Raw genomic sequence first — 12181 nt, 5'->3', positions numbered from 1 at the left:
TATATCAGAAACCAGACCTCTCCTACACTAATCCCAATAGACACTGTAGATCCCAACAGTTAGAGAGGAAGCGGGGGGGGGGGGGGCCTGCAGAAGCAGTTCAACTGCACACAACACCTCTCCAAACGCCTGCTTAAGTCTTCAATGAGTCCCCCTCCATGTGGTTCCAAAAGCTGACTTATGTCCTGAACTCAGAATAGAACATCATAAGGACAAACATCAAAATTAATTCCCACAGAAATAATTTCTCATGGAGTCAGAGTCATGTTTGCATGAACAGGCCATTCAGTCCACTGAGTGCATTCTGCCCCACCCCTGCATTCATCAAAGAATTATCTATGTCATATCTTTAATGAACGCTTTAAGAATTTTTTTTTATTATTTCAGGTCCAACAGAAAAGAAATCATGAATCAAGAATCAATGCATTTTTGATAAAAGTTAAACCTTTTAGGCACTTGCCCTTCCTAGCCAGCCCATTGGATCAAACAGGTGGAGAACTTGGTTTGAATATTTGAGAGGTGATGTGGCTCTTGAGGGAAATTCTATTTTTATACAAGGGTAATAGGGCAGCTCTGGAGCACTGTGTTAAATGCAAGGTGTGTATTTGGAAAGAATTTCACTCCTTTACATAGAACGCAAAAATGTGATGAGTTGATTCAAGAGCTCAACCATCCTTCTGTCATACTGTGTTCCTTCTCAGGAATAAATAATAAACTGAATATGATTTATCTACAGTGAATGGCGACAACTAGCTACAAAATACTTCAAATACAGTTTCTGATGTACAGTACTGTACAATATTTCACTAGAATTAAGGCTTATCTTTCAGGATTTTTCTTCCATGCATATAGATGTTGGATTAAAAACCGCTCGCTGGGCAGATCAACAAATACCTGCAGTTTACATGCAAGCAGACATACCTTTTGAAATTTTGCAATTCCAAATGTATCTTAAGTATAGTTTTCAAATAACCTTTCTCTTTTTATTCCCCTCTTTCAATGAAATGTTGTGATAACATCGCAGCTGCTTGGGTTGCTGGCTGCTGAGGTGAAAACCATCTCCAGCTAGTCCTAAATATTGTAGCCCCTGGTGCTGGCTCTCCTAGTCTCATTGCGTTCCATATTTCAGGAGGTTGAACAGCTTAGTTCCAACACATCTGTTCAAAGATCAGTGGGTTTTCTCCACACCTATTATTTCCTGTAACATTTCAAGGGGCTGAAAGAACTATTCCACGTTTTTCAAAATTTCAAACGTACATTTGTGGTAATGGGGAAAATTCCACAACACTGCTGTTCTTTCAGTACTTAAACAGCATCTGGTGAGGAAAGGACCACAATTACATTGAAACGCTGTGCTTCTGAATACTGTGCTGCTCGTGTGGAAATACATCCGAAAAGCACGGTAGGAATTGTTTCAGATACTGGATGGGAAAGGTAGGAATGGAAATGGCAGGGATGGGAATGGTGGGAAGAGGAATGGCAGGGATGGGAATGGTGGGAAGAGGAATGGCTGGGGCAGGAATGGGAATAGGAATGGTGGGAAGGGGAATGGCTGGGGTAGGAATGGCAGGGGCAGGAATGGCAGGGATGGGAATGGTGGGAAGAGGAATGGCAGGGATGGGAATGGTGGGAAGAGGAATGGCTGGGGCAGGAATGGGAATAGGAATGGTGGGAAGGGGAATGGCTGGGGCAGGAATGGGAATAGGAATGGTGGGAAGGGGAATGGCTGGGGCAGGAATGGCAGGGATGGGAATGGTGGGAAGGGGAATGGCTGGGGCAGGAATGGCAGGGATGGGAATGGTGGGAAGAGGAATGGCAGGGATGGGAATGGTGTGAAGAGGAATGGCAGGGATGGGAATGGTGGGAAGGGGAATGGCAGGGATGGGAATGGCAGGGGCAGGAATGGCAGGGATAGGAAGCTAATTGTAAGGGAGTCACAGTGTTTTACTTCTGTGTCTTTTGGGCTACAGCGATTGGATAAAGAAATTGTTTTCGGAAACAATGCGGGCATATAACATTGAGGAAGTTGTTTGGAATACAGAGAGGGTTTGTTTCTGGTCAGGAATCACTGACAATTTCAACCAAGACCAACTGTGGATTTCAGTTCCAACTCTTCTGTGTCAAAGGTACAATGGGAGCAAGCCGCAGCGTTCTCAATGCAGTCCTTCATGAAGGCTCCTATTTGGTCATTTCCTCGTGTGTAATTCATCTTGAAATTTCGTGCTGGTGTACCGAGCATGAAAACCTTTCTTATTGATGGTATCATCAGTGTGGAAGCGAATCATTATCGAGTCCCCTGCGGAATAGATCTCCTCCGGGGGCTAGGACAACGGAAAAGAGAATGAAGGTCATTAGTCAACAGAGCACTCAGAAGTGAAACCTTCACAAGCCAGGGCTCTAGTTGTGGGAGGATTCTTTTAAAATGGGGGTTTTCACTTCCCACTTCCTTTAGAATCCCAGCTGGTCTCATTCGACTTGTCCGAAGGTGATGGCTGTCACTGGATTCGGATTCCAATAGCAGCATTAGTTTCCTTTGATTCTTTATTTCTATGGCTCTAGGGCCAGTGTTGAGGATATTCAGCCACAAAAGGCATCACAGGCAAATATGCTGCTATTTACACGCCACAGTATGTGTCCCAGTGTGAAAAGTGTGTGAGAGAGAGAGAGTACATGGATGTGAAGGAGCGCCTGGGTGTGAGTGCACAAAGAGAGCGTGTGAGTGCACGAGCGAGTGTATGAAAGAGTGTGAGAGTGCGAGAGTATATGTGAGAACTTGTGAGAGCATAAGAGAACACCTGTGTGTTAGAGTGTGAGAATGTGTGAGAGCGCGAGAGTGTGTGAGAGTACGAGAATGTGTGAGTGCATGAGTGCGAGAGAGCGCCTGGGTGGGTGACAACACCAGGGTGTGAGAGAGTGTGAGAGCGCGAGGATGTGTGAGAATGCAAGGGTATATGAGAGAGCACCTGGGTGTGAGAGATCGCCTGGGGGTGAGAGAGCGCCTGGGGGTGAGAGAGCACCTGGGGGTGAGAGAGCACCTGAGGGTGAGAGAGCGCGAGGGTGAGAGAGCGTCTGGGGGTGAGAGAGCGTCTGGGGGTGAGAGAGCGCCTGGGGGTGGGAGAGCGCCTGGGGGTGAGAGAGCGCCTGGGGGTGAGAGAGCGTCTGGGGGTGAGAGAGCGCCTGGGGGTGAGAGAGCACCTGGGGGTGAAAGAGCACCTGGGGGTGAGAGAGCGTCTGGGGGTGAGAGAGCACCTGGGGGTGAAAGAGCGCCTGGGGGTGAGAGAGCGTCTGGGGGTGAGAGAGCACCTGGGGGTGAAAGAGCGCCTGGGGGTGAGAGAGCACCTGGTGGTGAGAGAGCACCTGGGGGTGAAAGAGCGCCTGGGGGTGAGAGAGCGCCTGGGGGTGAGAGAGCGCCTGGGGGTGAGAGAGCACCTGGGAGTGAGAGAGCATCTGGGGGTGAGAGAGCACCTGGGGGTGAGAGAGCACCTGGGGGTGAAAGAGCGCCTGGGGGTGAGAGAGCGCCTGGGGGTGAGAGAGCACCTGGGAGTGAGAGAGCATCTGGGGGTGAGAGAGCACCTGGGGGTGAAAGAGCGCCTGGGGGTGAGAGAGCGCCTGGGGGTGAGAGAGCGCCTGGGGGTGAGAGAGAGTCTGGGGGTGAGAGAGCGCCTGGGGGTGAGAGAGCGCCTGGGGGTGGGAGAGCGCCTCGGGGTGAGAGAGCATCTGGGGGTGAGAGAGCACCTGGGGGTGAAAGAGCGCCTGGGGGTGAGAGAGCGCCTGGGGGTGAAAGAGCGCCTGGGGGTGAGAGAGAGTCTGGGGGTGAGAGAGAGTCTGGGGGTGAGAGAGCGCCTGGGGGTGAGAGAGCGCCTGGGGGTGAGAGAGCACCTGGGGGTGAGAGAGCATCTGGTGGTGAGAGAGCACCTGGGGGTGAAAGAGCGCCTGGGGGTGAGAGAGCGCCTGGGGGTGAGAGAGCGCCTGGGGGTGAGATAGAGTCTGGGGGTGAGAGAGAGTCTGGGGGTGAGAGAGCGCCTGGAGGTGAGAGAGCGCCTGGGGGTGAGAGAGTGTGAGGGTGTGAGAGCGCGTGAGGGTGTGAGAGAGCGCGAGGGTGTGAGTGAGTGTGAGGGTGTGAGAGAGTGCCCGGGGGTGAGAGAGTGCAAGGGTGTGAGAGAGCGCGAAGATGTGTGAGAGAGTTCCTGGGTGTGAAAGAGTGGGAGGGTTTGAGAGAGCGCGAGGGTTTGAGAGAGTGGGAGGTTTTGAGAGAGTGGGAGGGTTTGAGAGAGCGCGAGGGTTTGAGAGAGCGCGAGGGTTTGAGAGAGCGCGAGGGTTTGAGAGAGTGGGAGGGTGTGAGAACGCACCTGGGGGTGAGAGAGTGCATGGATGTGAGAAAGATCGCCTGGCTGTGTGAGAGAGTGCCCGGGGGTGAGAGAGCGCCTGGGTGTGTGAGAGAGCGCCTGGGTATGAGAGAGCGCGTGAGGGTGTGAATAGCGCCCAGGGGTGAGAGGGCGGCTGGGTGTGAGAGAGCGTGTGAGGATGTGAAAGAGCGCCTGGGGGTGAGAGAGCACAAGGGCGTGTGAGAGAGCGTGAGAGCATGTGAGAGTGCGAAAGTGTTGTGAATGCGTGTGAGAGAGTGCCTGTGTGTGAGAGAGCTTGAGAGGGTGTGAGAGAGCGTGAGAGTGTGAGAGCACGAGAAAGTGTGTGAGAGTGCGAAAGTGTTCCAGAGGACACAGCTTAAAAATACGAGGTAGACCATTTAGGACAGAGATAAGGAGAAACCTCTTCCCCCAGAGAGTGGTGGCTGTGTGGAATGCTCTGCCCCAGAGGGCAGTGGAGGCCTAGTCTCTGGATTCATTTAAGAAAGAGTTGGATAGAGCTCTCAAGGATAGTGGAATCAAGGGCTATGGGGATAAGGCAGGAACAGGATACTGATTAAGGATGATCAGCCATGATCATATTGAATAGTGGTGCAGGCTCGAAGGGCAGAATGGCCTACTCCTGCACCTATTGTCTATTGTAAGTGTTGTGAGTGCGTGTGAGAGAGTGCCTGTGTGTGAGAAAGCGTGAGAGAGCACGGAAGTGTGTGTGAGTGCGTGTGAGAGAGTGCCTGTGTGAGAGCGCAAGAGAGCGTACGAGAGGTGGGAGAGTGTGTAAGAGTGACAGAGTGTGAGAAACCAGGCGTGAGAGAGAGAGAGACTGTGAGTGTGAGAAAGAGCATATGTGTGAGACAGCGCCAGGGTGTGAGAGAGTGTGCGAGAGAGTATGAGAGACCGTTTGAGGGCGCAAGAGTGTGTGAGAGCATGAGAGTGTGAGAACGCGAGCGAGTGTGTAAGAGCGCGAGTGCGTATGTGAGAGTGTGAGAGCGCGAGCGAGTGTGTAACAGCGCGAGTGTGTATGTGAGAGTGCGAGCGTGTGTGAGAGTGTGAATGTGTGTGACAGTGCCTGGGTGTGTTACAGCGCTTGGGTATGTGACAGCACAAGAGAGTGCAAGAATGTGTGAGTGCGAGAATGTGTGAGAGTGCGTAAGTGATTGAACAAACGTGTGTGTAAGAACACACTGTGTGTATGTCTATGAGAGAGAGCGTGCATGTGAGAGAGAGAGAGCATGCATGTGAGAGTTTTGCCTGAGAGAGCATGTGTGTGAAAGAGATTTTGCGTGTGAGTGTGCACCTGGGTGTGAGAGAACATTTGAGAACACACCTGGGTTTGCGAGAGCGCAACAGAATGTGAGAGTAAGTGAAAACACGAGAGTGTGAGAGAGCGCGAGTGTGTGAGAGAGTGCGTATGTGAGAGAGCGCGAGTGTGAGAGTGCACATGTTTGAGAGAGCGCACATGAAAGAGAGTGCACGTGAGAACGCATGTGTGTGAGAGCGAGCGTGTGAGGGCGCCTGTGTGTAAGAGCGTGAGGATGTATGAGAGTGCCTGGGTGTGTGAGAGCGCCTAGGAGTGTGAGAGAGTGCCTGGGTGTGTGAGAGTGCAAGGGTGTGAGAGAGCGCCTGGGTGTGAGAGAGCGCCTGGGTGTGAGAGAGCACGAGGGTATGAGAGAGCGCCTGGGTGTGAGAGAGCGCCTGGGTGTGTGAGACCATGAGGGTGTGAGAGAGCACCTGGGAGTGTGAGAGCACGAGGGTGTGAGAGAGCACCTGGGAGTGTGAGAGAGCACCTGGGAGTGTGAGAGCATGAGGGTGTGAGAGAGCACCTGGGAGTGTGAGAGAGCGCCTGGGAGTGTGAGAGCATGAGGGTGTGAGAGAGCACCTGGGAGTGTGAGAGCACGAGGGTGTGAGAGAGCACCTGGGAGTGTGAGAGAGCGCCTGGGAGTGTGAGAGAGCGCCTGGGAGTGTGTGAGTGCCTGGGTGTGAGAGAGTGCCTGGGAGTGTGAGAGAGCGCCTGGGAGTGTGTGAGCGCCTGGGTGTGAGAGAGCACTTGGGTGTGAGAGAGCGCCTGGGTGTGTGAGAGCACCTGGGTGTGAGAGAGCACTTGGGTGTGAGAGAGCGCCTGGGTGTGTGAGAGCGCCTGGGAGTGTGAGAGAGCACGAGGGTGTGAGAGAGCGCGAGGGTGTGAGAGAGCGCGAGGGTGTGTGAGAACATGAGGGTGAGTGAGAGAGTGCCTGGGTGTGTGAGAGCACTTGGGTGTGAGAGTGCGCCTGGGTGTGTGAGAGCGCCTGGGCGTGTGAGAGAGCACGAGGGTGTGAGAGAGCGCGAGGGTGTGAGAGAGCGCGAGGGTGTGTGAGAACATGAGGGTGAGTGAGAGAGTGCCTGGGTGTGCGAGAGCGCCTGGGTGTGAGAGAGCGCGAGGGTGTGTGAGAGCGCCTGGGTGTGAGAGAGCGCCTGGGTGTGAGAGAGCGCCTGGGTGTGTGAGAACGTGAGGGTGTGTGAGAGAGCACCTGGGTGTGTGACAGCATGAGGGTGTGAGATAGTACGAGGGTGTGTGAGAACGTGAGGGTGTGTGAGAGAGCGCCTGTGTGTGAGAGTGCCTAGGTGTGAGAGCGCGTGAGGGTGTGTGAGAACGCGAGGTTGTGTGAGAGAGCACCTGGGTGTGAGAGAGCGCCTGGGTGTGAGAGAGCGCCTGGGTGTGTGAGAACGTGAGGGTGTGTGAGAGCGCCTGGGTGTGTGAGAGCGCGAGGGTGTGTGAGAGAGCGCGAGGGTGTGTGAGAGCGCGAGGGTGTGTGAGAGCACCTGGGTGTGTGAGAGAGCGCGAGGGTGTGTGAGAGCACCTGGGTGTGTGAGAGCGCCTGGGTGTGTGAGAGAGCACGAGGGTGTGTGAGAGAGCGCGAGGGTGTGAGAGAGTGCCTGGGTGTGTGAGAGCGTCTGGGTGTGTGAGAGCGCGAGGGTGTGTGAGAGCGCGAGGGTGTGTGAGAGCGCCTGGGAGTGTGAGAGAGCGCATGGGAGTGTGAGAGAGCACCTGGGTGTGAGAGAGCGCCTGGGTGTGTGAGAGCGCCTGGAAGTGTGAGAGAGCGCGAGGGTGTGTGAGAGCACGAGGGTGTGAGAGAGCGCCTGGGTGTGAGAGAGCACAAGGGTGTGAGAGAGCGCCTGGGTGTGAGAGCGCGTCTGGGTGTGAGAGAGCACCTGGAAGTGTGAGAGCGCCTGGAAGTGTGAGAGCGCCTGGGTGTGTGAGAGCGCGAGGGTGTGAGAGAGCGCCTGGGTGTGTGAGAGCACGAGGGTGTGTGAGAGCGCCTGGGTGTGTGAGAGCGCCTGGGTGTGTGAGAGAGCGCGAGGGTGTGTGAGAGCGCCTGGGTGTGTGAGAGCACGAGGGTGTGTGAGAGCACGAGGGTGTGTGAGAGCGCCTGGGTGTGTGAGAGCACGAGGGTGTGTGAGAGCACGAGGGTGTGTGAGAGCGCCTGGGTGTGTGAGAGCGCCTGGGAGTGTGAGAGAGCACCTGGAAGTGTGAGAGCGCCTGGGTGTGTGAGAGCGTGAGGGTGTGAGAGAGCGCCTGGGTGTGTGAGAGCACGAGGGTGTGTGAGAGCGCCTGGGTGTGTGAGAGCGCCTGGGTGTGTGAGAGAGCGCGAGGGTGTGTGAGAGAGCACGAGGGTGTGGGACAGCGCCTGGGTGTGAGAGAACATCTGGGTATGTGAGAGCACCTGGGTTTGTGAGGGAGCGCGAGGGTGTGTGAGAGAGCGCCTGGGTGTGGGACAGCGCTTGGGTGTGAGAGAGCGCCTGCGTGTGGGACAGCGCTTGGGTGTGTGAGAACATCTGGGTGTGGGACAGCACTTGGGTGTGTGAGAGCACCTGGGTGTGGGACAGCGCTTGGGTGTGAGAGAGCACCTGGGTGTGGGACAGCGCTTGGGTGTGAGAGAGCGCCTGGGTGTGGGACAGCGCTTGGGTGTGAGAGAGCACCTGGGTGTGGGACAGCGCTTGGGTGTGAGAGAGCACCTGAGTGTGGGACAGCGCTTGGGTGTGTGAGAGCACCTGGGTGTGGGACAGCGCTTGGGTGTGAGAGAGCACCTGGGTGTGGGACAGCGCTTGGGTGTGTGAGAGCACCTGGGTGTAGGACAGCGCTTGGGTGTGTGAGAGCACCTGGGTGTGTGAGAATATCTGGGTGTGGGACAGCGCTTGGGTGTGAGAGAGCACCTGGGTGTGGGACAGCACTTGGGTGTGTGAGAGCACCTGAGTGTGTGAGAGAGCGCTTGGGTGTGAGAGAGCACCTGGGTGTGTGAGAATATCTGGGTGTGGGACAGCGCTTGGGTGTGAGAGAGCACCTGGGTGTGGGACAGCGCTTGGGTGTGTGAGAGCACCTGGGTGTGTGAGAATATCTGGGTGTGGGACAGCGCTTGGGTGTGAGAGAGCACCTGGGTGTGGGACAGCACTTGGGTGTGTGAGAGCACCTGAGTGTGTGAGAGAGCGCTTGGGTGTGAGAGAGCACCTGGGTGTGTGAGAATATCTGGGTGTGGGACAGCGCTTGGGTGTGAGAGAGCACCTGGGTGTGGGACAGCGCTTGGGTGTGTGAGAGCACCTGGGTGTGTGAGAATATCTGGGTGTGGGACAGCACTTGGGTGTGTGAGAGCACCTGGGTGTGTGAGAGCACCTGGGTGTGTGAGAGAGCGCTTGGGTGTGTGAGAGCACCTCGGTGTGGGACAGCGCTTGGGTGTGTGAGAGAGCGCGAGGGTGTGTGAGAGCACCTGGGAGTGTGAGAGCACCTGGATGTGTGAGAATGTGAGGGTGTGAGAGAGCACCTGGGAGTGTGAGAGCACGAGGGTGTGAGAGAGCGCCTGGGTGTGTGAGAATGTGAGGGTGTGAGAGAGCGCCTGGGTGTGTGAGAGCACCTGGGAGTGTGAGAATGTGAGGGTGTGAGAGAGCACCTGGGAGTGTGAGAGCACGAGGGTGTGAGAGAGCGCCTGGGTGTGTGAGAATGTGAGGGTGTGAGAGAGCACCTGGGAGTGTGAGAGCTTGGGTGTGTGAGAGCACCTGGGTGTGGGACAGCGCTTGGGTGTGTGAGAGTGCCTGGGAGTGTGAGAGTGTGAGAGAGCACCTGGGTATGTGAGAGCGCCTGGATGTGTGAGAGCGTCTGGGTGTGTGAGAGCACGAGGGTGTGTGAGAGCGCCTGGATGTGTGAGAGCGCCTGAGTGTGTGAGAGCACCTGGGAGTGTGTGAGAGCACGAGGGTGTGAGAGAGCACCTGGGAGTGTGAGAGCACGAGGGTGTGAGAGAGCACCTGGGAGTGTGAGAATGTGAGGGTGTGAGAGAGCGCCTGGGTGTGTGAGAATGTGAGGGTGTGAGAGAGCACCTGGGAGTGTGAGAGCATGAGGGTGTGAGAGAGCACCTGGGAGTGTGAGAATGTGAGGGTGTGAGAGAGCGCCTGGGTGTGTGAGAGCACCTGGGAGTGTGAGAATGTGAGGGTGTGAGAGAGCACCTGGGAGTGTGAGAATGTGAGGGTGTGAGAGAGCGTCTGGGTGTGTGAGAGCACCTGGGAGTGTGAGAATGTGAGGGTGTGAGAGAGCACCTGGGAGTGTGAGAATGTGAGGGTGTGAGAGAGCACCTGGGAGTGTGAGAGCACGAGGGTGTGAGAGAGCGCCTGGGAGTGTGAGAATGTGAGGAGGTGAGAGCGCACCTGGGAGTGTGAGAGCACGAGGGTGTGAGAGAGCGCCTGGGTGTGTGAGAATGTGAGGGTGTGAGAGAGCGCCTGGGTGTGTGAGAGCACCTGGGAGTGTGAGAATGTGAGGGTGTGAGAGAGCGCCTGGGTGTGTGAGAGCACCTGGGAGTGTGAGAATGTGAGGGTGTGAGAGAGCGCCTGGGTGTGTGAGAGCACGAGGGTGTGTGAGAGCGCCTGGGTGTGTGAGAGCGCCTGGGAGTGTGAGAGAGCACCTGGAAGTGTGAGAGCGCCTGGGTGTGTGAGAGCGTGAGGGTGTGAGAGAGCGCCTGGGTGTGTGAGAGCACGAGGGTGTGTGAGAGCGCCTGGGTGTGTGAGAGAGCACGAGGGTGTGTGAGAGCGCGCGAGGGTGTGTGAGAGAGCACGAGGGTGTGGGACAGCGCCTGGGTGTGAGAGAACATCTGGGTATGTGAGAGCACCTGGGTTTGTGAGGGAGCGCGAGGGTGTGTGAGAGAGCGCCTGGGTGTGGGACAGCGCTTGGGTGTGAGAGAGCGCCTGCGTGTGGGACAGCGCTTGGGTGTGTGAGAACATCTGGGTGTGGGACAGCACTTGGGTGTGTGAGAGCACCTGGGTGTGGGACAGTGCTTGGGTGTGTGAGAGCACCTGGGTGTGGGACAGCGCTTGGGTGTGAGAGAGCACCTGGGTGTGGGACAGCGCTTGGGTGTGAGAGAGCGCCTGGGTGTGGGACAGCGCTTGGGTGTGAGAGAGCACCTGGGTGTGGGACAGCGCTTGGGTGTGAGAGAGCACCTGAGTGTGGGACAGCGCTTGGGTGTGTGAGAGCACCTGGGTGTGGGACAGCGCTTGGGTGTGAGAGAGCACCTGGGTGTGGGACAGCGCTTGGGTGTGTGAGAGCACCTGGGTGTAGGACAGCGCTTGGGTGTGTGAGAGCACCTGGGTGTGTGAGAATATCTGGGTGTGGGACAGCGCTTGGGTGTGAGAGAGCACCTGGGTGTGGGACAGCACTTGGGTGTGTGAGAGCACCTGAGTGTGTGAGAGAGCGCTTGGGTGTGAGAGAGCACCTGGGTGTGTGAGAATATCTGGGTGTGGGACAGCGCTTGGGTGTGAGAGAGCACCTGGGTGTGGGACAGCGCTTGGGTGTGTGAGAGCACCTGGGTGTGTGAGAATATCTGGGTGTGGGACAGCACTTGGGTGTGTGAGAGCACCTGGGTGTGTGAGAATATCTGGGTGTGGGACAGCGCTTGGGTGTGAGAGAGCACCTGGGTGTGGGACAGCGCTTGGGTGTGTGAGAGCACCTGGGTGTGTGAGAATATCTGGGTGTGGGACAGCACTTGGGTGTGTGAGAGCACCTGGGTGTGTGAGAGCACCTGGGTGTGTGAGAGAGCGCTTGGGTGTGTGAGAGCACCTCGGTGTGGGACAGCGCTTGGGTGTGTGAGAGAGCGCGAGGGTGTGTGAGAGCACCTGGGAGTGTGAGAGCACCTGGATGTGTGAGAATGTGAGGGTGTGAGAGAGCACCTGGGAGTGTGAGAGCACGAGGGTGTGAGAGAGCGCCTGGGTGTGTGAGAATGTGAGGGTGTGAGAGAGCGCCTGGGTGTGTGAGAGCACCTGGGAGTGTGAGAATGTGAGGGTGTGAGAGAGCACCTGGGAGTGTGAGAGCACGAGGGTGTGAGAGAGCGCCTGGGTGTGTGAGAATGTGAGGGTGTGAGAGAGCACCTGGGAGTGTGAGAGCTTGGGTGTGTGAGAGCACCTGGGTGTGGGACAGCGCTTGGGTGTGTGAGAGTGCCTGGGAGTGTGAGAGTGTGAGAGAGCACCTGGGTATGTGAGAGCGCCTGGATGTGTGAGAGCGTCTGGGTGTGTGAGAGCACGAGGGTGTGTGAGAGCGCCTGGATGTGTGAGAGCGCCTGGGTGTGTGAGAGCACGAGGGTGTGTGAGAGCGCCTGGATGTGTGAGAGCGCCTGAGTGTGTGAGAGCACCTGGGAGTGTGTGAGAGCACGAGGGTGTGAGAGAGCACCTGGGAGTGTGAGAGCACCTGGATGTGTGAGAGCACCTGGATGTGTGAGAGCACCTGGATGTGTGAGAATGTGAGGGTGTGAGAGCGCACCTGGGAGTGTGAGAGCACGAGGGTGTGAGAGAGCACCTGGGAGTGTGAGAGCACG

The 12181-nt window shown here is 56.6% G+C and overlaps 1 protein-coding gene across 2 annotated transcripts in view; it reads right to left on the bottom strand.

Annotated features, from left to right (window-relative positions):
- Positions 1-355: 355 nt before the first annotated feature.
- The window catches only part of LOC122547420 (tolloid-like protein 2), a 160898-nt gene continuing 149072 nt past the window's right edge, over positions 356-12181 (bottom strand). For both annotated transcript variants that reach the window (XM_087982294.1, XM_087982295.1), the window contains one exon: positions 356-2321. In XM_087982294.1, the coding sequence (XP_087838420.1) occupies positions 2187-2321 (135 nt within the window). In that variant the 3' untranslated portion in view covers positions 356-2186. The remainder of the gene's footprint in view (positions 2322-12181) is intronic.

The sequence above is a fragment of the Chiloscyllium plagiosum genome, unplaced genomic scaffold, assembly GCF_037043375.1.
Source record: "Chiloscyllium plagiosum isolate Xiang-an unplaced genomic scaffold, Cpla_swu_hap1 HiC_scaffold_43, whole genome shotgun sequence".
Taxonomy (NCBI): Eukaryota; Metazoa; Chordata; class Chondrichthyes; order Orectolobiformes; family Hemiscylliidae; genus Chiloscyllium; species Chiloscyllium plagiosum.
This window is presented reverse-complemented; position numbering and strand designations above follow the sequence as displayed.